Below are 24,769 nucleotides of genomic sequence, written 5' to 3'. Positions count from 1 at the left end.
TCTTGGAACAAAACCAAGGTAATGCACAGCTTACACACGGACTAGGCAGCAAGCACATCCTCATCTCAGAGAGCGGCATCTGACAAGCATGGCATTACGTGTACGTTTTTAATGCTCATGCAGAAATTGCGCAGGTGACAAATCGCGGGCTGGGGGAGTGGATGGCCCTATAGCAGATCTTGTGGCCTCCCTCAACTCGTGGCCGGATATCTTCACCACCTCATCGTGCTCAGGCAAGCCCAAACCCATCACGCCAGCTTTTCTGCATGATCCAACTTCTTGCAGAGCTTCATATCATGGAAGGATTGCAGCAAACCCGCCGCAAAAGACTGGTGACAATGCCATGAAATTGCTTTTGCTGTGGAGTATCATACGGCTGTGCATGACAGGGAGAGTGAGCGTCTTTGCGGAGCCGACAGATGCCACGCGCGCAGCGGGTCAGAAAGGCGGAGAGTGGGTGTATGTGACCCATGGCCATGCAGATGCGGAGGAGATTATATCCCGAGTGCTGTTATGCTGCAGCAACGGTGCGCCCGTTTGATGACTTCCTGGTGTTTTCATCGATGTAAACAAGCGCCTGGCCCAGCCAGGCAGCTTAAAACGTGGAGCAGGAACTGAGGAAGGTTGAATATGGTTGTCAATAGGCACATTTGTACCGTGTGAATGCTGGGTTTGTCGTCATTGTTAGGCGATGTGATGTAGCTTCTTGGGCCATTCTCAAACTCCTTCTGGCAAGCATCTGCTGCTCAGCCGTCTGAAATGGAGGCTTAGGAATTTGGATTTGAATTTGAACAGGTGCACCGCTGGTATTTCGCTTTGAGCCGTTCATTCTGGCAGCGGAAGCGCGGACGGCGGACGACGCGCAGCGCCTGATCAGGTGTGCCAGGGAGGCGGGATATCGGGAGTCTGGGGTCACGGGGGATGAGTCAGCGCGAGTCATCGCCGGCATCCGCTGCTCCATCCGGTTAGAGGTGAGCAATTTAGTTTCCATCCTCCAAGCCAGGCTGAAAAATAGGCCCTCAGGCATGCATGTTGTTTGCAGTGGTCTGGTGCCTTTCTGGCCTTGCCATGCTGCTTGCAGGTTCTAAAAGACGTAAAAACATCTTGCATGGTTGACTCTTCTCTTGCAGTGGGCAGGCCTTCACTTTTCCGGGATTATCTCGAGACCATGACCATGCAGTCACCGTGCCCTCTAAGCGAACGCATGACCAGTTGATCAATTTCTCTGCGTGGCCACAGGTGCCAGTGACTGATGGAGGACTGTTGCTGGTCTCCCCAGAGTATCTGCGCCACCTCACAAAGCTGGCCAATGAGAAAATGGAGCTCAACTGGGCACGCATTGAGCGCTTCCATGCTCTCTTCAAACAGCGCTTCCTGGCCGGTGAGCCAGCTGCGCTTCTTTCTGGTAGCCATGGGATTGGACTGCGCAAAAAGACGCGTTGCCATATGGCGTCTTCCAATTCGACTGAGAGGCAGAGCGAGCGAATTTTTGCGGCGGTGGTTGATGCAGAAGCTGCAGAGGCTGCTGCAGGTGAGAATTACTATGTGATACCGGAAGACAGTGTTGCGAGAGTGTGACCACCCAGCAACCGCAGAAGAGTCTGATCGCAGCACATCCAGCGTACGCCCTGGATAACCCTCCCACATTGACTTTTGTTATGCGTGCAGATGAAGATGTGAAGACAGGAGTGGGCGTGCAGCGGTTGTTGGCCCTGCGCAGCCGCCAGCGCCTCGCCCAATTGCAAGAGCTGCGGCTGCTAGTGGGTGACCAGCCAGATCATGCTGTCTCTGAGGGCCCTTTCTGGCGCCTTGCCCCACTTCATGCCCATGTGAGTACCTCTTCCACCCACCCATACAACTAATGGTCTTTGTCGAGCCTTTACACAGTGTTCCCACAAGCCCTGAAGGCAAGGCAGACCGAAGCACGTGCTGCACCGTGACAGCTCTCTGCAACCACTGCATCTGCTTCGCAGTGTCACAACAGTTGATCGGGCAAGGAGATGCCTGACAGGCACTCGTAATATGGAGGAAACTGCCATGATAACAAGGAGATTGAGTCGTGCCCTGTCCTTGTCTGCTGCACAGGGCGTTCCCTCTGGGGCACTGCACAGGTGGGGGCACTCCATGGTCATTGTGGGCAACAAGCTCATCATCTTTGGCGGGTATGGCGGGGCCGGCGCGCACAGGCGCCTGGACGACGTGCTTGTCTATGATATTCCTACTGGGATTGTGCGCCAGCTGCCCGTCGCTGGTGTGCTACCCTTGCATGTAGCATGCTGCAATACATGCTCTTTGAAATTTGGATGGGGCAAAGCATTGACTGGCATGCCCGTATAAGAGTGGCCTCCCGGTAGGTAATATGCACGGATGTGATCTAAAGTTCTGATTACCATCAAGGGTGCACCAGGTGGGACTCCTCCAAGCACACATGCCGGCGCCAAGCAGAGTGCTGGGCACTGCGGATCCTGATCATCCGTGTGAAGTCCCATTGGCAGGAAAGATGATGTACAGCACGTGGTGCTGTGAATCCCGATGTTTCCCACAAGCTAGAAGGCTAGAAAATTTCTCAGACGATGCACCTCTTGTTTAGGTCCGGGGCCGGCTGCGCGCGTGGGCCACGTGGCGGCAGCGCTGAGCTGGAGCATGCTGGTGCACGGAGGGCGCACCGCGCCAGATCAGGCGCTGGGGGATCTGTGGCTCCTGGATCTGTCTGCAAAGCGTAGCTCCTCCGGAGAGAGCTCGGGGACCGGAGACGCCGCGCGATGGGTGTGCGTTGATGCGAAGGGAACTCCGCCTGCGACGCGCCATCGCCACTCGGCTGTGTCGGTTGGCGGCAGTTTAAAGGTGCGCAGGGAGCTCCTTGGCAGAGCACCAGTGCCGGGTAAATCACATTGCCTCTTCTACCACTTCCCCCAGCCTTCCCTCCAAAGGTAGAATTGACTTGAACAGTAGACAAAGAGAATTGCAGTGATTTCGGCGGCAGCTAAAGCCGAGCACAGTGGCACGATGACGTTTTTTTGTCATGTATGTCAAAAGACAAGTGGAGCTGTTGCCGTCGCACATCTGAATGCATGCAAACTTGGTAAACTCTATGGCAACCAGCATCTGCAGCTTTATCAGTGCGAAAAGCTCTTGCATCCTCTAGCTACTGATTTGGGTAGGCAAAGTGCCTACTGCTGTTGATTGCTATGTGCTCACAGGCCTCCTTGGAGGCCTGGCCATATATTACAGGCTGAGATGCTTGTTTCCTACACGGTGCAGAGCGGGAGAATAGTCATGTATGGCGGCATGGCTGATGGGACCGCGCTGGAAGATGTGTGGGAACTGCGGCTGCGTGGAAAGAGGTGGCACTGGCACGAGCTGACATGCACGGGTACAGAATCATCCTCCATGAGATCAAACAGCGGATCCTTGGCTTCACTGCTTGCAGCAGACTGCAAGAGCCTGGCATGAAGAGTCACCCAATTTCTTATCAGCTGGAGTCTTCCCCTTTCAGGGCAAATCTGCTGCCACTCATGTTTATCTGCACGCCTCGATGGTGCCCATTGTTTGTTAATAACAATGAAGCATGTATCAGCCCCTGATGAGTGAGCTTTGCAATTCTTCAGGCGATTTGCCCGGCCCCAGACATTCGCATGCGGCAGCCGTTACAGGCAAGAGCATGTACGTCTACGGCGGCGTGCGTGACTGCGGGCAGACCATAACTGGCGCCATGCATGTGCTGGACCTGGATCGCCTGATCTGGCAACGCATCAATTTTGATGATGCGCTCCCTCGGCCGCCGCCGCTGTTCTCCCACACACTGACTGCTGTCGGCCGGTACCTGCTTGTGCTCATTGGCGGCTGCCCAGAGCAGGACACAGGTGCGAAGAGCAGCTCATCTTGGCAAGAGTTGAGAGTCATCACGTGCTCTTAAAGCTGCGCTGATTACTGCCAGTAGCACAATATCAGTGTGAGGCACTGCCAGCTTCTGAATAACTTGTTTCAGACATTCTGCAGAATAGCATCTTTCGACATGAAAAAAAAAAGAAGTTGAATTAAGCCGGCAGCATACACAGATGCTTCTGTGACTAAGGAACTGTTCTGTTGTGCTCTGCAGGGGTAGTGCACATGTTTGAAGTGCAGAGCCAAACCTGGATGCTGACAGCAGCAGCTGCAGCGGCGGACTGCCGGCCGGTGCCGGTGCGGCACTGCGCGGTGGTCGCGCCGACAGGTGACTCAATGGTAGTCATCGGCGGCGGCGCGCAATGCTTCAGCTTCGGGACCACCTTCTCCCGGCCGTGCGTGCTGCACCTGCCGCGCAGCCGTCCTGCAGCTTCTCGCAGTCAGGAAGCTGCCAGCATGAGCTCAAGCGGGAACGCTGCCAGGAAAGATGATGGCCCATGTGCAGCTGTGACAGATAATGTAGCAGCAAGGACGGACAGGCCTGGCAGCAGTGGCAATTATTTTCCAGCGGAATGCCAGGACAGCAGTGTCAGGCAGAGCGATGACAGCAACTTGGGGAGGCAAGACAGCAGGCGTGCAGGTCCACAGCGGAGCTCTGGTAATGCACAGAGCAGCGTCGCTTCCAGCCAGGATCTCAACGGACATTCCCTAGAGCAGAGACGAGGTGGCTCCATGGGGGACAGCAATTGCCAGTACAGGGGGATGCTGCATACAATGGAGGCGCCCAGAATGAATGGCAGCTATGAGCCCAGTGGCACAGCAGAGATAACAGCGCAGAACGGCTCTGGTGAGAAGGGATCGTGGGCGCTTGTGGTGCCGAAGCAAGACGCCAAAATATTCAAGGACGCCCTCAAGCAGGCAGGTGGCCTGAACAGGCACCGCCGCAGCCTTGTCTGCGACGGAGGTGTCTCCGTCGCCCTCCCGGTCACCGACGCATGCGCCGAGGGTCTACATGCCTTCCCTGGCAAAGGGAGCAAATCTGACAAGAAGGGTCAGGCGCTGAGAATGGTGGCAGCAGCGGTGGCGGAGGGGCAAGTGAAGGTCTGTCGGATGGCTCTGGCAGAGGCGAAGGTGGCACAGTCCCAGAGAGAGGCGCTGGTGCAAGCGGCAAGGGATTTCCTCTCCACATCAGGTAATCCCAGCTGGCACATTGTCTCCATGTGACTTTGCATCCCACTTTGGCGATTTTGAACTGCTTGTTTTCATTGATTTGCAGAGCCCTTGAGTGCGGCTGATCAGCTACAGACAATGGTGTTGTTTCTAGTAAGGTCCTGGTATCGTGCGAATGCTATCCTGTTGAATGGCGATTGCGTGCAGGTCTGTCAAGCGAGCGCACAGAGGACCTCATGGCAGAGGTGCCGAGCAAATGGGAACGCTTGGGAGACCTGGTGCTGCTGCCCGCTGACTCATTCCGGGCACCTGAGTGGGCAGCTCAAGGCGAGGCCCTCTGGGCCGCGGTGAATGCTGCATTGGGGGCAGACCGGCTTGTTCGTCAGGCTCCCATTGCCAACACAGGTGAGGCTTGTATTCCATATTTAGAAATGCAGAGTCAAGCGGCTTCTCTCCTGTGTGTCTGTGAAGAGGCTTCATTCCTGAGCTTCTTGCTGTTATGCACTAACTTCCAGCGGCCATCTCCTGCACTGTCCATTCCATTGTTCAAGCGCAAAAATTAGACCATCCACGTCTACCTGATGCAATGAGCTAATCACGTTTTGAAGTCTAAGACTTACCAAACCTTCCTCGTGTGGTGCCCTGCAGGCACGCGTGACAGCCAGGCAGGACTGCTTCGGGGCGCTGATGGATGGACCCGGCATCTGGAGAACGGCGTTGCCTTTTCCTTGGACGTAACCCGCTGCATGTTCTCGTCCGGTAATGTGACGGAGCGCGCGCGCATGGGGCGGCTGCGCTGCGCGAGCGAGACTGTAGTCGACCTGTTTGCCGGCATCGGTTATTATACCCTGCCGCTGCTGGTGCATTCGCGTGCGCGGCCGACCCACCCCCTTTTAATGTGTTTTCATTGGACCCTGGGGCCTGGATGACCTGTAATTGGGGCTGTTTAATCAAATGACATTGCAAGGCAGGGATGGCTGAAGACGGTGTGGGATGGCTGAAGACGGTGTCTGCTCCCTTGCTCTTTGTGGAAATGGAGTCTTGAGAGTTCAAGAAACTCTTTGCGCATTGTTCTTAATGTGCTAAAGGAGCCTGTGCACATGCAGCTGGTGCTCTCCTCTACTCTTTGGCTGCATTCCAGCGTATGGCAGATCGGACTGGTCTTCTGTTAACATCCACCCTTTCTAGGGACATTGCAACTGAGGGGATCGAGCCTGTTTGCCAAGGCTGGCCTGCATGTAACACGGCAGGATTGGTGCCTGCTGTTTCTACCTCCCTTCCAATCAGCCACATGTGGGTTCCCAGGCGCGGCAAAGGTATTGGCGTGCGAGTGGAACCCGGCAGCCATTGAAGCGCTTCAGCGCAATCTGGCGTTCAACCGATGCGCCGACCGCTGCGAGGTTCTGCAGGGCAACTGCCGCCAGCTGGCGCCCAAGGTGTGCACAGTAATATTCTGCTACAACGACACTAAAGCTCCTTAGTGACCAGTCATGCATCTGCACTTGCTGCCATGGCTCTTGGGACAAGTAAACATTCAAGCCCTGAATGGTCAGTCATGCATCTGCCGACCACGCTTTCCATGGCTGACAGCCACCAGCCACAGCCGCATGCCACCCAGCACCCTCACAACCTGCACTATTTGGTTGACATGCCTGTTCCTTCTGTTGGGCGTCTGCTGACAGAGATTCTAGCCCTCTCGGCTGTTCTGCACATGTTATGCCATGTTCCCCCTGGGGCAAGGGGCAAGGTGCCATGATGATTCTCATAAATCCACATGACTTTGTATGATGCTGAATTGATGAGGCGCTTGATATGATATGCAGGGAGTGGCGGACCGGGTGCTGTTGGGCCTGCTGCCGTCCAGCAGGGAGGGCTGGCCGGTCGCGCTGGCTGCTCTGAAGCCATCTACAGGCGGATGGCTGCACCTACACCACAACGTGAAGGACAGCGAGGAGGCTGCCTGGATTGCCAGCACGCAGGTCTGTATGTGTCTTTCTCCAGGGGCCGTCTTGAATTGGATTCTTCTGAAGTCTGAGTTCGGTTTCATGCCCAAGCTGTTGACTACTGTCTATGGCTTCCTCCGTAGATGCTATGCCAAGCTGGGGCCACGCTCTGGTGTTTGATCAAAGTCGCTGCATGCTTATTTCACACAGTTCTCTTTGTGCATGGTATGCTGAAATGTCTTCAATAGATGAGCTCATAGATGGGATGTATGCAGGCGGAGCTGGAGACGCTGTCCCGGGAGCTTGGCAGAAACTGGCGCGTTCTGATTCGGCATGTGGAGCGAGTCAAGTGGTATGCACCACACATGCGCCACCTGGTCCTGGACGTGGAGTGCCGGCCAGATCAGGCAGCCGTCACATCAGCCATCAGTAACGGCGCTGACACAGACATGACTACGCCGCTGACGACACGGCTGCCTGGTATGACAGCGCATGACATGAGTATGACGAGTATGACACAATAATGCATTGAGCTCCTTTTCTGTCTGCTTGGAGTGCAACATGTGCATGTAGACAATGTGCAGTGATTTTTTCCAGTTTATTTTCAATGCCTGATGCATGTCTCCTGATTGGTATTGGTGTCATTTCTGCGCAGGCAGGATAAGCGACACAGGCGCAAAAGGTGGAGTAGCAGATGGAAATGGTGGAGCTCTGGCGTGTGACAGCTCTACTGTCAGATCAGGCATCTGCGCAGAGGTGGCAGAGTACCGGGGTATGACAAGGGAGAGGTTTGTGGAGATCAGCAGGGAGAAGCAGCCTGCAGTGCTCAAGGGACTGGACTTGGGGATTGCTGTTGACGGGTAATCTTCAGGGGCTGCAAAGGCTGTAACCTGCACAAATGCAGTCCCAAAGCGCCTTGAAAGCATACCGTTTACTGCCAGTGATGAATTATATGCATTGCTGCCCTCAGGATAAACGTCCGAGCAGTGCTGCTTAGGTGCATGAAAGGAGGATGTATGCTTGCAGGTGGACCGGCGCCTACCTCAAATCCCTTCCCAGCAGCTCAACCACCCTTGTTAGCGTCCACGTCTGCCCTGACCCCACTGGTAATCCTCTGCTCTCCGATCTTGCATGCATCGCATCATGCTGTTACCGTACGTCCAAATAGAAGCAGCTTCCATCTGATAAGTGCAACTATGGTGCACTGGGGGCCTGCTCTTCCCAAGAAATATGATGTCTAGGAATTCGTGAGTAGTCTGCTTTCATGTGACAAGCATGCGGCATGCATGCAGGCCGTCTGCATTTTGTGCACAAGAATTTTGAGTTCCGCACGATGCCCCTCGCTGAGCTGGTGGGCAGGTGCGAGTCTGCAGAGGAGTTCCCTCCGCTCATCTCCCCTTGCGAGAGGTGTGCCTGTTGTCCCATGCACTGACATCACTCATCAAGCCTACATGCACGATGATGCATGGCGTTTACCAGCCGACTTCTTTCCCCCATCTCTCTATATGGGCGCCATTACTGAGGAGTGCATTCTCATGCATGCCCTTCTCCAGACAGCCTCTGCTCCTCAATACTCCATAGGAGGTGCTTCATAGACCAGTACAGACAGTCGGGCTTTTGAGTTTGTACTCTAGTTACGACGGAGAACAAACCTAGATGCTGTGCTGCAGGTACTATCTGAGGAGCATTGGCACAAACCCCAGGAAGGAGCCGTCAGACATCGCCGCGGCCTTCCCAGACCTCGCTGCCGACCTGTCTCTGCCTCCGCTGTTCCCTCCTGATCGCCTGTTCTCATCAGTGCTGCGCATCAGCTCAGGCATGCAGCACTGTTGCTACTCTTAACCAATTTTCCTCAGCCTGAGAGCAGCCGTGCATGGAAGAGTCTTATCTGCTCAGGCATGCAGCTCCCTTGCTAATTTCACACACTTTCCCTGAAAGGTGCCATATGGCTTTTTCTCAGCATAGAAAGGCCCTGCGGTAATGGGGAATTATAGATGCATGGGGCAGTGTGAGACAATGTTACTATGGTGACTGTAGGTGGGCTGCGGCTGTGGACGCACTTTGATGTAATGGACAACCTACTGTGCCAGGTCAGGGGCACCAAACGCGTGAGATTGTGGCCGCCACCAGAGGTGCTTGCTTCCACAGACAAACACCCGTCGTGTGGCTTGCAGAACATTTTCAAATGTGCAAACATGCCTCCCACGTTTCAGCCATCTTATGATTAGCTGGTGACCATTATCATGTTCTGCTGCTATCTTGTGCAGTCTGCCATGTCAGCTGCAGCCAACTGCACACATCAGAAATTATCTAGGATTTGGTCAGTCAAGGGATGACGTGGCGTGTGATTCTTGCATTAGTCATGCCCGATGTCGGCACATGCATGCGCGCAGGAGGCAAAGCTGTACATGACCGGCTCGTCCTCAGAGGTCACCGACATTGACCAGCCGGACCCAAAAAAGTACCCCTTATTCATCAGCGCAGTGCACTTCGACTGCATGCTGCGTCCGGGAGATGTGCTGTACATTCCAGCACTCTGGCACCACAATGTGCTGGCAGAGCAGGACAGCGGGATGTCTGTGTCGGTGAATGTGTTCTGGAGGGATATGGAGAGGGGAATGTATGCTGGGAAGGATCTGTATGGGAACCGAGACCCCCCGGCGGCCGACGCGGCGGCGGCTGCGGTGGAAGCTGCCGCGAAGGCGCTCGCCCAGCTGCCGCCCCACTACCGCAGCTTCTACGGGCAGCGGTGCGTGCGGCGGCTGGTTGAGAGCCTTGAGAAAGGCTTTGCTGAATAGCACAAGGATGCCTACCAGACAGGGGCATTTGCTTGCGCGGCCGGGGGAATAGCTGTGGGGAAATCTTGAGCTCAACTCGAGTTGAAGGAGGTTGCAACCGGTCGGCCTGTTGTATCTTATCTTGTGACTGCATATATATGGTTGGATGTAGCATTCCGTTGATTTGCCCTATCGAGGAGCATCATGAGTGTAATCCGTACCTCAAATCTTGACATGTGAGTGTGAACACAATTGTTGCAGGCATCAAGATCAACCGATGGCGGCCCGCTTAGCAATTGCACCTTCGCACATCAGAGCTGCAAAATGCTGCACAACATGTATCGTGTCGTCAGAATCAAGCAATGCATATTTTTTCGTGCAATAGGCTTGAATTGGAACACTTGAAGTTTCTGCATGGCATGTTCCTCTGCGTATCTGCAATTTCAGCCGAGGCGAGTTTCAAATCTGGAACTGGACACCAGCTGGCCCAGTGCAGGAAACGTCCAGCATCATTTCTCATCCAAGCTTTCTTGATTTCCAAGAGCTTTGAGTTTCGAATATCCACCTTTCTACATCCTCTCAGTGGCTGGTGAGCCCACGTAAGCTTTCGCATTGTTGCCTTCCTTGCCTTTTGGGCAACATGTCCAAAACAGCACAGGCCACACGCAATACGATCACGCTGAAAGGTTCTACAAAAGTAGTCACAGAGTTCTTCGCTTATGCTGTCAACAGGTGGGTGCTGAACATCGTGATGTTCAATGCGAAGACCACAATTTCTTTGACAAGCCTTGAGCAATCACGACGTCCTTTGAGGGTCATTGTTCCTCTCTGGCAAATTAATCACATTTGGCCGTGCTTTGATGGGAGGCAACTACCTTTGCAGAGTCCTGTACGCATTAAAGCACAGTATATTGCAAGATGTCCTTGATGGCTTCAAAACCCTGCAGCTTCCATCTGGACAAGCAAATAAGGATAGCATCCCATCTAAATTCCATACATGTCAAACACCCTTCTAACAAGTGCCCTGTGCCTGCAGTATCCTCTACCAGCGGGGCATCTATTCTGCAGAATCCTTTGAGCCACAGAAGCAATATGGCCTCACAATGATGGTCACGACAGATACAGGCTTGACAAAATACCTCACCAGCGTTCTGCAGCAGATGTCAGGTGCTGTCTCTGCGACAAATATGCTTCAGCATGCAGGGACTTGGGTATTTGCCTTGCTTCTGTGATGCTGCATACACCAGCAGGTCTGGAGTAGCCAAGTGTCGCTGGAACAAAGCCAGCTGAGCTGGACCATGTCCATGTATTTAGTTTGCAAAGATCAGCTCACAGACGTGCTTGCACAGATTGGCTTGTGACTGGCGCCCTTCAGAAGATGGTGCTAGTAGTCACCAGTGTCTCAACAAAGGAGGTCCTGGAACGATGGACGTTTGACATCCAGACAGACAAGGCAGTCCTCTCTGGCGAGTGCGTGTCCTCCTTGAGCACAACCCCTGCAGGACAAAAGTTGCCGATGTCAGAACTAAATTGCAAAGCACACCATTATTGCTTGTCGGCTAATCCCGCAATCAAGGGGAGCAGTATGGATGCCCTGCGCGCATGGCAAGCAAGCCAAAAAGGGCCTGCTCATGAAAGGGCACTAACACTGTCCAACACTTCTCTGAGGGGTGTAACATGCATGGCCGGCGTGCATGGCTAGATGCCAAAAGAGTCGTGGGACAAGCTGTCAGTCATGTGCCACGCCGGTGACATGGCGCTCAGCTGACATGTGCGCGCATGTGCAGGCAGCCAGCGCCTGAAAAGTCAGAGAGCGAGATCACCTCAGAGATCCAGGCCATCGTGAGACAGGTACGGCTCATATAATACACTGCAGATGATGCATGAGCAAACACTGAAAGCTTGTCATGTATGCACTGCATGTCTGTCCCATGCTGTGGCATTCTTTGAGTCTCTGCTCTGGGCAAACACAACACAACCGTCTTGTGCAGCTATTCCGCAGCATGTCAAGCAACCTTTTTTTATTACGGACCAAAAGTCATAAGATTTGCTGATGCAGATTACAGCGAGTGTGACATTTCTGCCGCTGCTGAACGACCCCTGCACATTCGACCTGCTGGTGTACACAGACACTTCCTCGGACGTCCCTTTCGAGTGGTGCGTCGCTAGCACATCCGGCCAGCAGTACAGAGTTGGGTTTACTGCCTGAAGTCACTAGATATTTTCCTGGCACCTCATGTCTATGCAGCAGCCGGGCAGCTGCTTAGCTTGCCGCAGATCCTCATACTGGCCCAAAGCAGAGACCGATCTTGCTGAGGCTGCTTCTTATGGGCCATGCGACTCTCCCAAGCAGCTCTTAAATCTGCACCCTGCCATTATATTGCCATCTGCGCTACAGGCTAAAGACCCACTCGCATCAAGCCTTTTCTATGGATGGCAGTATACTATCTCAGATGCCCTGCACACCCTGCGGTGTCTGTCTCAATCGTGTCAGATGTGTGAAGCAGGGGGATCCGCTGACATCAGCAGAGTGCATGCGAAGGCTTACTCTGTGCTTGTGGTGTCCCTGCAGGGAGGAGTCAGATGCACGGTACATCACCAACGCAGCAGATGTCAAGCTGCGGTCTTTCACCACCAAGGCAAGCGCTCTCCCCTACTTCTCAATTCCTGCATGTGCATGCTTGCTTTTCTCCTTGCAGGTGCTACCTGCACCATCCATCTCCATTGCAGCTACTTGCGCACTGAGCCTTGCCAAGCAACTTTCACGTATATACGGCTTTGCTACTACACAGTGTGCGCATGGCTGTTTTCTCGAAAAGGCCCACCTAGATAAACGTGCGTGGGTGGAGGGGAGACAGGGGGCTTGCTTGCTGTTTTGAGTCTCGGTGCTCACCAGGAGATGTATTGGGCTGCGCACCACGACCAGTTAAAAAGAGAATCTCGGGCTCAGTCAGGTCTGCTGCTGGGTGCAGGTGCACAAGGTGGATGCACTTGTGTCATACAAAGCAGATGCAGAGGGTTAGCTGCTGACGCTGCAAGTATTTGCTTGTCATGTCTACAGGAGAGCCTACCCAAAGCATGGCAAACGTGTTGTGGGGGAAAAGTAATTGTTTCTCTCAGCTGGAGATCAGTTTGTTGAAGCGTCCGTAACAAGTCTACTGTACAGTGCATTCCCTGAATTTTTTGTGCCCATGAGTGAAGACTTTGATTTTGTGGCAACCTTATCCTCTATTTATCCAGTATCCACAAAGTGCCCCTGCACAGATCTAGACCCATGCACACTGTAGTTCTGCTTCCTTTCACTAAGTGAACTCATAATGAACAGGGTGCCCTGCTTAAAACCAGTGACCTGTGGAAGAGCCTAGTCCTCTCAGCTTGTGGGCACCCGTAGCGGTTCAGCAACAGATTCAACTTCTGCATGTTCTTGCCTATCTTCCGTATACACAAGTGCAGTCGTCTTGTGCTATGTTTCCCAAAGGCAAGGGACAATTGATGACAAGATGTTCTCCTAGAATTCAGATCCTGCTTGTACAAAATAAATCACCTGAGGAGGCCCTGATTGAGACACCTTTGCAAGAGATTGATTAGCCTCCTGGCTCTGGACTCATGCGGCATCAAAAGGATGTTCAGAGGAAGAACAAGTGTCTTGGTGAGAGTTATGCTATTCCTTAGATTGCTAGATTGCATATATTCCACGACTGCATACAAATCGCACCGTCGGCGCGATCAGCTGCAGGCAGCAGTAAGTTGGTGTTTGCCACTTCTCCTTAGTCTGCATCTGACCAAGACCTGTGACATGGGGAACGAAGCTGATCATGCGCTCTTGGCTGCTCCTGAAATACTCTTATAGTACAGACCAAGTCTGCTACCAGGCGTCACTGCTACAAAAAATGGCCGGCATTTTGCGCATCCGCCTTAATACAGCCTGCAACTAACGCACCGAGTACCACTGCCCCATACCGGTTGATTGTGTACCGCCCTACCATCTATATATGTCCAATCAATTGTGGGGTAACCAGCAGTCTGAGTAGTCTAGAAGCAAGTTTTCCTTTCCTTACCGGGCCATCGCATGTTCTTGTGACCGCCTCATTCAGCAGGCTACAGACTGTTTGATAATCATTCAGCCACTGTAAGCCGTGATCCTCAACCACATGTAAACTCACTCGGTCTCACCAGCATCCCACCACATGAACCACAACTCATTTACACCGTTTCCTGGACTTCTGAGGTCTCACTGTTGGCTTCATTTCAATCAGTTCATTGCCTGTTCGATTCCTTAGGCTCAAACCAGCGTCATCACGTTTACAAATAAAAGCGGCAACCATTCTGCCGCATTTAATTTCTCCTCTGCCCTGAAGGGTACCGCTGCGTCCTCTGCATCCGCAGGCTCTGTGTTTTTGTGCTCTGTACTTTCCTTGGCAATCTCCACAGTACCTGCATGCGCCAGTAACCATGCATTCTGAGCGTGTTCATAATATTGCACCAGTCCCTGACATCTCCCCCACCTGCAGAAAGCAGCATGTCACGCGGTGTGAGCAGATTTCCGTCACAAGAAAAAAACAGATGTGATCGGGGGAAGGTCAATGCACAACACAATATGGGTTGGAAAGTGATTGTCTCATTGCATCAGTACTTCCATGCGCAGAAGCAGCATGTGTGTACTAGTACGGCAGCTTGAAGCGCACATGCACAACAGCAAGCTGCTGCTGCTTGCTCTTGTTGCTGCAAAAGCAAGCCACGCCCATGCTACCAGCAAATTTAGAGCGCACCCTGCTGCTTCAGTGCCTTGATCTGCAGCTCCAGCTCCTGAATTCGCGCTGTCAGCTTGCTGATTTCAGCGCGAAGGCCGCTGATGTCATCCTGCTGATCTAGCATGACTCCCTCCTGCATGTTGACCTGCTCCTTCAGGCGCCCGATCTGCCGCTTGAGATCCTTCTCCTCGGCTTCAGACATGGTCACAGCGCAGCTCAGTGCATTCCACTCTTCCTGCACACCAGCCAAGATAGTACCTTTTGCAAGGCCCTGTGAGGCTGTGATGAGTGTTCATTGGCTACCATATTTTGCCAGGCATGGGCAACAATATCGGTTGCTGTAAGTGCTTGCTGCATCAGTGCTTTAGAGATCAGTATGTAAGGATGACACAAAGCTGTCTTTATTAAAGGCAGCGCACACGCGGATGCAGATACTTGCTGCCAGGCAAGAGCAAATTAGTGGAATGTGGCTGTCATGCTGCAACCATGCCTCGGAGAGCAAAATGCAAGAATGGCAGCTCTGGCTCCCGCTTCCAGTTGTAAAAAGTTGAGGGAAAGACTTGTGAGAGAAAGGAGATACCTGCAGCTCGTCAATGTAGTCCAGGTCTTTGTTGCAGACAAGGTGCAGCTTTTTTACCAAAGCCATAAGGCACTCCTTGTCGGGATGGTCTTCAGGCAAAGCCTGCCACATGCATCCCATGCTGAGATTTTAAAGCTCAACTACATTGCGCAGTAGGTGTATATATCGGCAAATAAGTATGCAGGAACCACCAGTACCTTGTTGTACATAGATAGCACTTTGCGATAGTCGTGCAGGGTCCTCTGCACATCCTGCAGCGAGAGGAAGACTGCTCAACGACGCATTTCAAGACAGCTGAGCCTCATTGAAAGACAACATGATCAGCAAGCATCCAGGACGGCAAACGTGTGCGTACTTTGAGTTTCTCCTCAGTTTGCACTGGACCTTCGAATGGCACATCATCAGGGTCCATGCCGTGTTGAGCTGATGAGTAGTCTAGGGACGGTGACATCGTCAATAATCCTGCACGCTCAAGCTCGTCAGACACTTGATCACTCTGTTGTCAATTCGTCACTGTCTGCCCGTATTCGGTGAATCCACGGCTTCTCTTCGCCACAGAGGACGGTCTGCAGGAGACGGCCAGAATCTTCATGAAAGGCAGATCTTTGTTGAGAGAGCCTCAAGGGTCATTCTGGATCTCAGCGAGGCTGATATGATGGCTGTAAGTCCAAGCAAGAACGGTGATCAGAGATGTCATGTGCACCCTCGTGACCCCATGGCCAAGTCATCCCGTAACCTCAAAATTGCGTGCAGGAGTCCGATTACTTTGCTCAAGCATTCAAGAAATTCCGAATGGTCTTCATGGAAACATGGTGATGTCTCTTGTAGCACCGCAGTGCACTCTCAAACATGAGGGCTGCACAGTGCTGGCCGACATGTTTGTTACACCCAATGATTTGCAAAAAGAAGGTTCATCGGTATATGTCACATGTGCTGGGTGCCTCTGCTTGACGCCGAGACGCTGCAGGAGCGGACAGGGCACCCCAAGTGCCTGACCCCATTGTCAGTTCTAATGTACAGGGATTAACATCAAATTGGCCTATCAATTCAGGCGTTATGGCACATATTACAGCTGCAGGTCCTGTTTAACAAGTGATCTGGTTTGCCATCATGATACCCATTGCTTTCTGGAGCACTCGGCATGTCACATACGGAAAGTTCAGCACACAACGATCTGTCCCAGGAAACCCCCTGCACTGCTGTTGTTCCACAATTATGGTATTTCAAAAATGAGACGGATCATGCATTGCCTAAGGAAGAGAATGCCGACATCAAAGCAGAACAGGCAACACTGCACCCAGTCTGGCTGATTCTGTACATAGAATATGCATCAAATATACCATGATCAGAAATCTCTACATAGCCTTCCTGTACTAAGCAACACACCCACAATCCCTCTTTGGACAGAGGCACTGAGGTAATCTCCTGCTACTCTGGCTGCGCAGGTTTGGCCCGCTGCTACTAGCCATGCATCAAATGTTTCTTTCAAAAATGGGACGTTGTTCCACAGCCAAGGCGCCTCGCAGACCTGCAGGAACACAGCGCCCTCACATGGGTTGGCCATTTGCCAACAGTTTTGCAGGCCATTAAGCTCTCATGGCCAAAAAAACAGGGCAGACAATAACCAGCTTGGTGCATTTTTCCCTGGGTATGTCCTGCATGGAAGAAACTTTATGGTTTTGGGTGATCTCTGACCTGGAATCACTTGTCATCGCTGCTTGGTTTGCCACCATTGTGCAGCTCCTGCTGCTTGTTCTCCAGTGCAGCCTGATCCAGCACACAGGAAGAAGTCTTCACAGAAGCGGGCAGCACGCCGTCCCCATGCACATGCCTTTAAATGAAGCGCCACAGAGAATGAGACCTGCAGGGCTTACATTCAGATTGCTGGCGCGCACAGACAGGCACACGCTTGCTTGCATCCCCAGTTGATATGTGTAAGGCCACGAATGCATTTACATGAACAGATTACCAGCGCACACACACAGAGACATGCATGCATGCATCCTCGACTGCTAACATGATAAATGCATTAACACGATTAGTTTGTGCACCAACACTGTCTGCAGATCCTTTGCACGCGCATGCAGCGATATCCATTATCCCTCAAATGCAGCCATGCAATCAAGATGGACTGCAGGTACCTGCAGGGGCTCCAGAATGTCTGCCACCGCCGATCGCAGCTTGTTCAGGGTAGATTTCATTAGCTCAAATTCAGCGGCTGTCAGCTTGAAGGGGGCGCCAACCTCTGTCTTCTGCGACATCATGTGTGAACCCCAATCAGAACACTGAGGAGTTCCATGTTCTAGCAGCAAGGGATGCCAGATGCATAACATGATACATCCCTGAGCATGAGGCGTGAAAAAGACACGCCTGCATCAAGACTTCCAGCACACACTCTGCTTCCTGGAGGACTTGTCCAATCTCCTGCAGTCCACCAAGTAAAGCTAAATCAAGTCCTCATGCAGCAGTTGCAGCAGCAGCTGGAAAGTTGCAAACCGTCTGGGACGACGAGAGCACAGCTTACCTCGATGCCTTTCTGAGGATCCGTGAAGATCTCACGGGCCTTGGCATTTTCAAGCCAGCGGGCGGACATATCAAGCTTCTGCATAGGGACACCCTTTAATCAGCAAGGCACTGGCAAGCTTGACAAGTCTGGACGACAACACGCGGAGGCCAGCAAACTTGCAAATAGCACAGACGTGCAAAAGAAGTCGACACACTCATTGCTGAGGGTTTTATTTTCAGTTCTGTTGGAAATAAGCCCAGAAGCAAAGCAGTAGCTCCCGCCTGAGACAAGAAGATGGTTACGTTCACCTGCGTGCCGTTCATGACGATACTGATAAAGTGAGGAAGAAAGGAAGCGCAGGAATAAAAAAGAAACTGTGCGCTGAACAGTCTGATGGTATTTAATTGCGAGGCCAACACTTCGTGCGAGCAGGGCAGAGGGCACAAAGGTATTATTACATATCCCCTGAGTGGTGATTACAAACAGGCTTTGAAGCATGCATCCCATACATTTCCCTGCTGCCCTCTAGAGGACTTGAAACTTCCCTTCTACGTAATTGCCAGATGTTGACATCATCATCCCACTCAAACTACCTGCGGTTGCCCTGTCAACCCATCCATCTGCTGGAAATGAGCCTGCTCACATGGTACCAAGCTCAGCTCGCATCTTCCAAATGCAGCAATTGACCCGCACACACTCCTGATATCAATCACATCTGTCTTCTGTGCATGCCATGGTATGCTTAAATTGCGGGACAAATGGAGAGTGACTGAACCATTGTAATGCATCAATTGATATCAGTTCAGGCGCCATGGCAACGCGCTGTGTCAAGTCTCACAGCACTGACTGAAAGTATGCTTCTATTCAACCCTCACAGATCAAAATGTCGCTTCAGAAACACACACAGCAAGTCTCCTGTTGTCAGCAAGGTATGGCATTTCCCAGGAGGTATCCTGGCCGCACAAGGCACAACTGCATTGCTATGCTCCTCTCCCAGAGCTCGAGGCTGCATCAGGTTTCAGCGTTGCTAGCCTTATCGCATTCTTTTGACTTTTTGCTCGGCGCTTTATCGCCAGGCGATCCAGCAGAGCTGGTAGGCTCCCTCTTCTTTTGCTCTTCAGCATCTGCAGACACACAGTGCCTGTCAGTCTCTGCATCGAAGAGCTCCAGCAACAAGCATCTCACCTCAAGAGTAGCTGTGCATGCGTCATCTCTTGCAAGCAAAAGCAGACACAACTATTCCCAACTGCATGGATCAGCATACCAAGCAGTGTTTGGTTAAATGGCTTTTAGAAGACAATGTGGCTTTTTACAATATAATTTTTGCCAATTTGTGGCCTTTTAGAAGCTTTTGGATGCTACCAAACGTACTTGTGCCACTAGCTAGCTAGTTAAACTAGATTATTACCATCAGTGGCCTCATCTGCAGGCTTGGAAGCAGCCGGCGCCTGCTGCGCAATTGTGCTCTTTTTGCTGAAGGCGTCCTGTTTCTTGAACTCGCGCATCAGGTACATGAAGTCTCCATCCAGCCTTGCAGCTCTCAGTCTGGTCTTCTTCAGCTGGCTCAGGTACCTTCCCAGTTTCTCCTCAGAGTCCTCAAGTTCGTTTGATCTGTCCTCCAGGTCTTCCTGCACATCACATGCCAAACATATGACATCTCAGACAGTAAAAATGGTGGTATTAAAGTGTCACTTGACTGCAGGTATGCTGCTCACTCAGCAGGTGTGCTGCGCATTGCATGCAGCTGAGACAAGAGCCTCGCGAGAGATAATATATGCCGTCATGAAATTTGTCACCATCTTGTGCAGCTGCAGTTGCTAAGAGGCCTGCAAGATTAGCAGGTGTGGCAGGACTGCTGCAGTTGCCATGAGCGTCGCAAACCTACTTGGTATGGAATGAATTTTGCAGCAGGACTCGTGCATTTGAAGTCACAAAAATGGAATCCGAGATGGCATGCAACATGCCGATGAGGCTCAGACTCGCCAGGCTGCTGCGAGGATGTCACCTGCAGAATGCTCAACTCCTGGTATACAGCTGCCAGCTCGCCCTCTTTGTCCCCAAGATCTGCCAGGACCTCATCCAGCTTCTTGGACGTCTCAATCTGAAAGGCCTGTACGCACACTAGACATCAATATATTTGATGTGGCCATGCATGAGATCGGCGGTCTTTTCACATCACTGCCACATGCATTGCCTGCAGCAGCAATATTTTGCAGATGGTATTGCATGAGAGCACTTGCATGGTGGCAGATCACTGCTGCATGCATGGCGTGCACGTGATGTGCCTACATGGGGCTTCTAACACCAAGGCAGGCACCCATGCATTTATTAGATGCAGATGCAAACTAGCTAATGCAGAAGCACATGCTGGCATGCGTCATGCAGAATGAAGCTTTGCTGACGCCTAAAAAGTTGCAGAGTGTCCTGCAAAACCGATTAAGCTTTGGGGGTCACCTCTAACTGATTCAGGCGGTCGACTCCCTTTTCCAGCAACTCAACAGCTCGATCTGCCTGTGATCCAAGCTCCACCGTGCGTGTGCCGTACTTCAAGGCCTGGACATTTGGACACAGGTGCTTCTTAACATTAGCTTCTGATTGATGCTGCTGCAGCAGTAGGGTGATGCTGTATAAGCCCATGAATGCATGCACATGACATCAAAGTCCTGAATGAAGAAGCTGCAGCCATGAAGCAAGGTAGCCAGATCTTTTCAGGGGGCGTGTGTATGCGCAGTGGGGTCATATGTACCTGCAGCAGGTTTTTGATGACATCCTTTGCGTTCTGGTTCGCTTTCTGTAGGACCTGCATGAAATACACAATCACATGAGACTGCGCATGTGGTCAAACACAGCTCACATGTGTTGCATCTAGTGTGTAAAATATCTGTGGTTGGTTTTCCATGCTGCATGCAATCATGCATGTCTTTGGGTTTGAAGTGCACAACCAGGCAAGAGAGGGTCACATGTGGCGCTTGTCGAAATTAATCCAGCTGTCATTCCTGCTTCAAGCTGCATGTACCCATTTGTTTGGTTTTGGAATGCAATCAGTTGATTGCTCTGACTGGATAAATGAGGAAGCTGGCGCACCTGGAAGAGAAATTCTGATGACAAGGGTTCATGCTCATAAGTTGGTGGAGTGGCCGCATTGGGCTGCGCTGGTGTGCCAAGGGACTGGCTCGGAGCCAAAAATCGCTGCTTCACACCAGATGAGTCCTGGAGGCAAGAGGCCGGCATCTTCAGAGTTATCTTGGGCGCCCGCTGTCCCTCTGAAACACCTGCATGCAGGTCAGATGACTGGCAAAATAGTAAAGGATGGTGTGTGCAACATGCATGAAGCTTATATTCCGCAGCGGAACTGCAAACTGAGAGAAGGCAAGCATATGCAGCAGTGATTGACCTGCCCTTCTTCTGCTGTGAAGGCTCATTACCTGCTCCCTTGGTAGGGCTCTTTGGGATCTTTTTAGGAAGAACAGGGAAGCCTGCAATGCAATCTGGAGTTGTGAGGCACTTAGCTGTGGTAATGTGCATCGAGGAAGATTGAAGTGGACAAGCTTTAAACCAAGCCTTTGCAGAGAAGGTAATACCGTCTTTGTCTGCTGCAGCATCGTTCTCTGACTGCTTATTGCTCTCAGCTGGGCTGACGTTTTCGATTGCACCTTTGATACTTGCACTGCTAGGATCCACGACCGTCTTGTCCATAATGAGAACTGCTCCTTTCCCAGGCTCGAGAAAGCTTTGCTCCGTGAAAACTCGAGACCTGCGAGGACAGATAAACAAGGAAAGGTTTTTTTTTTGAACGATCAGCATCGGCAAGTTGTGCTGACGTCGGGAAATTCGTACCAGACGCCTGCGATGAAATTGTGTGTGTTGGAAGGCCTGAAATACAGGCCTGCAAGGCTGAGGTGTCCACAGCTAGCTTGCGTTACCAGCACTTCTACCCCATGCCATCCTCCAGGCAAGAGACAGATCAAAGAGAATGAGCTTTTAAGCAAGGATCTTGGAACATGTCAAAATCGGATGATTGCTGAGGGGCGGTTGATCTGCCTCAGAAAGCGAGCAGAGGTCCCAGCAGAAGTCCAAGAATGACTCACCATTACTGATTTGTGTCATGATCACGACATTGTGCAGTATGATGTGGACATCCACCAAAGGAGGATAAGAGTTCGCATCTCATGACCTCAGGAAATATTTTTCTTCCAAAATGTTTCTGCGAGCATGAAGGAAAGAAGAAGTCTCTAAGGACCAGATCTTGATAATGGTTTGCGCATTGCAATCAGAGATGCTCGAATGTACCGAGCTTGCATCTTTCAAAGGCGGCAAGCATCCTTGAGGAGCATCTTTGAGATGTATGCCTATTGCGCCTGGCATGCTTACACCGGAGCAAAGCGCGGATAATGCAGACCATTGAATGCACTGGGTGATATAAGCACAAGAAATTGAAGCGCCATTGCAGCGCACTCTATCAAGTCTTCAAGTCCTGGCCCAGACAATGCTCCAGTACATCCCAAAATCTCCGGTGACCAAGATTCTTTGACTGCTTTTAAGAGCACTCAGCCTGTATTTTGTAGCAGGATTCTTGTTGTGAGTGCAGCCCGGACTGTCCCAAGAGGTCTCCTAGATTGTGGCACAGCCACAGGAAATCTGCGTAGTCATGTGGCAATACGAGCTCTCCTCCCATTACTTGAGATTTGATCGGGTCTCAGCACTGCTCGCCTTCCTTTGACTTTCTGGATGGCGTCTTATCGCCCGGCGAGCCAGCAGAGGTTGTGGGCTCCCTCATCTTTTGTTCTCGAAATTCGGCACCTGCAAGCACAAGGTGCCTGTCAGTCTCCACATCGAGGCGTCCCCATTCCATGCATCTTATATTTGAAACAGCCGTGCATGCATCACTTCCAGTAAGCATTAGCAGTAATGACCATCGCCTGTTTCATGAAACAACATCCCAAGCTTACTCCTGCAGCATTTAATGGGCTTGTGGGTTACCTTCGGTGGCCTCATCGGCAGGCTCTGTGGCAGCTGGCGCCTGTTGCGCGCTTGGGATTTGCTTACTGAAGGCATTCTGGCTTTCAAAAGCCTTCATCAGGAAGGTGAGCCGCCCATCCAGCCGCGCTGCTGTCATTTTGGACTTCTTCAGCTGCTGCACGTACCTTGCCAATTTCATCTCAGTACCCTCAAGCTCATGGGATCTGTCCTGCAAGTCTTCCTGCATACAACATGCCAGAGAGATGACATATCAGACAAAATGCAAGTCTTGAAATGTCACAAGACTGCTGGCATGCTGCGAGCTCAGGTGCTGTGCTGTAATAGCTTTCAGCTGTCACTTGCGCAAGGCAACATCTGCCATCAGGAGAGTGTTGACATCAACATCTTGCCCAGTAGCAGCTACTCAGAGGCCTGCAGATGTAGCTGGGGTGGCTGGACAATCTCAGCGGATGTCAGCAGGCATGAAAGGCAAGCTTGTGCGCATTATCGATCAGAGAGTCCGGACTCCTGCGCGCTTCTTACCTGCAGCACGCCCAACTCCTGGTATGCACCTGCCAGCTCCCTCTCTTTGTCCGCAATTTCTGCCAGGACTTTATGCAGCATCTTGGACGCCCCAATCTGATAGGCCTGCATGCACATGACAGTTGTCAGCGTGTCTTATGATAGCAGCACTGCTTTTCACGTGATCAGGCATCAGGCATCAGAGCAGGAGCCCTTCATGCCAGCACATCAATGCTACAAGCATGCTTGCAGCAGCAACATTTAGCACATGATCATGCATGATATCAAAGTTCCTTGTATACTGGCACATCACTGCTACATGCATTACCTGCGGCATCAACATTTTGCACATTATCATGCATGAGATCAGCGGCCCTTGCCTAACTGCTTCATGCATGGCCTGATGTGTTCACATGCGTATGGGCTGTCTCCCACACCAAAGAGGGCACCCATGCATCTCATGCAGGAGCTAGTATAGACATGCATCTGGTGGTGTGATGCCCTTCCAGAGTCCGCTTGTCTGCAAATGTACAGCAATACCGATGCATGCAGCATTTTGGCCACACCTCCAACTGATTGAGGCGGCCGACTCCCTTTTCCATTAGAGCAATAGCGCGCTCTGCCTGTGCTTCGAGTTCCATCATGCCTGTGCCATATTTCAAGGCCTGGACATTTCAGCACAGCTGCTGTTACTCTTCTGGTTTTGGTTGATGCTGAATGTGTGCACGGGACACCTGACATGAAGAAGCTGCAGCCGTGAAGTAGGGTAGCTACAACTAACTTGGTAGGTCATTTGTGCGCAGTGGATACACATGCACCTGCAGCAGGTTTCTGATGACATCCACTGCATTTTGGTTTGCTTTCCGCAGGACCTGCATGGACATACACACACTTATGATACGGAACATCAGATCAAAGAAGGCTCAAATGCGTTGCATCTAGTATGAATGCATGCAGACTTGAAAGCTAACCACAGCTATTTCACATACATGTATTTGCCAGATGCTGTTTGGGTTTGGAATGCATGCAGTTGCTAGACTGCTTCAAACAGAATAATCCAGAAGCCAGCGCACCAGAAAGAGAAATTTTGGCGACAAGGATTGAGGCTCGTAAGTCTGAGGAGGGGCCATATTGGGCTGTGCCTGTGTGCCAAGGGCCTGGGACGGAGCCAACATGCGCTGCTGCACACCAGTGGAGTCCAGGGTCCAAATTGCCGACATCTCCAAAGCTGTCTTGGGCGCGCGCGGTCCCTCTGAAACACCTGCATGCAGGCCCGATGACTGGCAAACATGTTGCAGCACATTTTTGCGACATGCATGAACGTGATGTCTGCAGCAGGACTTGCACAGTGACACAAGGAAAGCAGATGCATCAATGTATGGAACTTCCCTTCTTCTGCTGCGAAATTGCATTACCTTCAGCCTTTGAAGGGCTCTTTGCGGCCATCTTGGGAGGTACATAAAAGCCTGCATTGTGAAATGAAGCAGTCAGGCTCCTGTCCGTGGTGGTTTACCAGGCTTCAGGCAGGGACATGCTTTAGAGGCAAGCAAGTGCAGAGAAGGTCATACCATCTTTGTCTGCAGCAGTATCGTTCTCTGACTGCTTGTTGCTCTCAGCTGGGTTGACGTTCTCATTGGACTTCGCAGCTTTGGTATTCGGACTGCTAGGATCCAGTA

The 24,769-nt window shown here is 51.8% G+C and overlaps 5 protein-coding genes across 5 annotated transcripts; 2 read left to right on the top strand and 3 right to left on the bottom strand.

Moving 5' to 3' along the window:
• Positions 1–133: 133 nt before the first annotated feature.
• COCSUDRAFT_12506 (Clavaminate synthase-like protein) lies at positions 134–9,796 on the top strand (the record flags this gene model as incomplete). The annotated part of the gene is made up of 17 exons (XM_005650769.1): positions 134–225; positions 367–535; positions 575–623; positions 796–971; positions 1,240–1,381; positions 4,709–4,990; positions 5,185–5,460; positions 5,704–5,925; positions 6,361–6,491; positions 6,879–7,034; positions 7,274–7,478; positions 7,753–7,858; positions 8,025–8,104; positions 8,291–8,375; positions 8,669–8,826; positions 9,036–9,130; positions 9,392–9,796. Coding segments are annotated over 17 exons (2,829 nt in total), but the record flags the coding sequence as incomplete, so codon positions are not given.
• Positions 9,797–10,297: 501 nt separating this feature from the next.
• On the top strand, positions 10,298–13,130 carry COCSUDRAFT_21604 (DNA-binding protein). Its single transcript, XM_005650768.1, has 7 exons — positions 10,298–10,507; positions 10,812–10,942; positions 11,125–11,245; positions 11,563–11,626; positions 11,835–11,932; positions 12,348–12,414; positions 12,748–13,130. Exons 1-7 carry the CDS (start codon positions 10,416–10,418, stop codon positions 12,796–12,798), a joined length of 624 nt encoding a protein of 207 aa, XP_005650825.1. The 5' UTR covers positions 10,298–10,415; the 3' UTR covers positions 12,799–13,130.
• A 927-nt stretch (positions 13,131–14,057) lies between these two features.
• Positions 14,058–15,557, bottom strand: COCSUDRAFT_58821 (hypothetical protein; the record flags this gene model as incomplete). The annotated part of the gene is made up of 4 exons (XM_005650767.1): positions 14,058–14,209; positions 14,545–14,761; positions 15,107–15,208; positions 15,462–15,557. The coding sequence occupies 4 exons, from the start codon at positions 15,555–15,557 to the stop codon at positions 14,058–14,060; spliced, it is 567 nt and encodes a 188-aa protein (XP_005650824.1).
• Positions 15,558–16,807: 1,250 nt separating this feature from the next.
• COCSUDRAFT_58820 (hypothetical protein) lies at positions 16,808–17,935 on the bottom strand (the record flags this gene model as incomplete). The annotated part of the gene is made up of 4 exons (XM_005650766.1): positions 16,808–16,873; positions 17,248–17,358; positions 17,631–17,708; positions 17,921–17,935. 4 exons carry the CDS (start codon positions 17,933–17,935, stop codon positions 16,808–16,810), a joined length of 270 nt encoding a protein of 89 aa, XP_005650823.1.
• Positions 17,936–19,003: 1,068 nt separating this feature from the next.
• COCSUDRAFT_58819 (hypothetical protein) lies at positions 19,004–24,539 on the bottom strand (the record flags this gene model as incomplete). Its single annotated transcript, XM_005650765.1, has 11 exons — positions 19,004–19,240; positions 19,618–19,722; positions 20,067–20,165; positions 20,359–20,412; positions 20,697–20,884; positions 22,593–22,812; positions 23,115–23,219; positions 23,660–23,758; positions 23,912–23,965; positions 24,167–24,354; positions 24,509–24,539. 11 exons carry the CDS (start codon positions 24,537–24,539, stop codon positions 19,004–19,006), a joined length of 1,380 nt encoding a protein of 459 aa, XP_005650822.1.
• Between the last annotated feature and the right edge of the window lie 230 nt (positions 24,540–24,769).

Source organism: Coccomyxa subellipsoidea (genome assembly GCF_000258705.1).
Source record: "Coccomyxa subellipsoidea C-169, whole genome shotgun sequence".
Lineage (NCBI taxonomy): Eukaryota > Viridiplantae > Chlorophyta > Trebouxiophyceae > Coccomyxaceae > Coccomyxa > Coccomyxa subellipsoidea.
The sequence above is the reverse complement of the archived record's forward strand: the minus strand, read 5'-3'. Positions and strand labels throughout refer to the sequence as shown.

What these genes read in the sequence shown, in the direction of transcription:
- COCSUDRAFT_21604 (XM_005650768.1), top strand. Translation starts at nt 10,416, where the DNA reads ATGTCCAAAACAGCACAGGCCACACGCAATACGATCACGCTGAAAGGT. An exon ending in TCCAGGCCATCGTGAGACAG is followed by an intron (nt 11,627 to 11,834) that starts GTACGGCTCATA and finishes TTGCTGATGCAG; the next exon opens with ATTACAGCGAGTGTGACATT. An exon ending in TCGGACGTCCCTTTCGAGTG is followed by an intron (nt 11,933 to 12,347) that starts GTGCGTCGCTAG and finishes GTGTCCCTGCAG; the next exon opens with GGAGGAGTCAGATGCACGGT.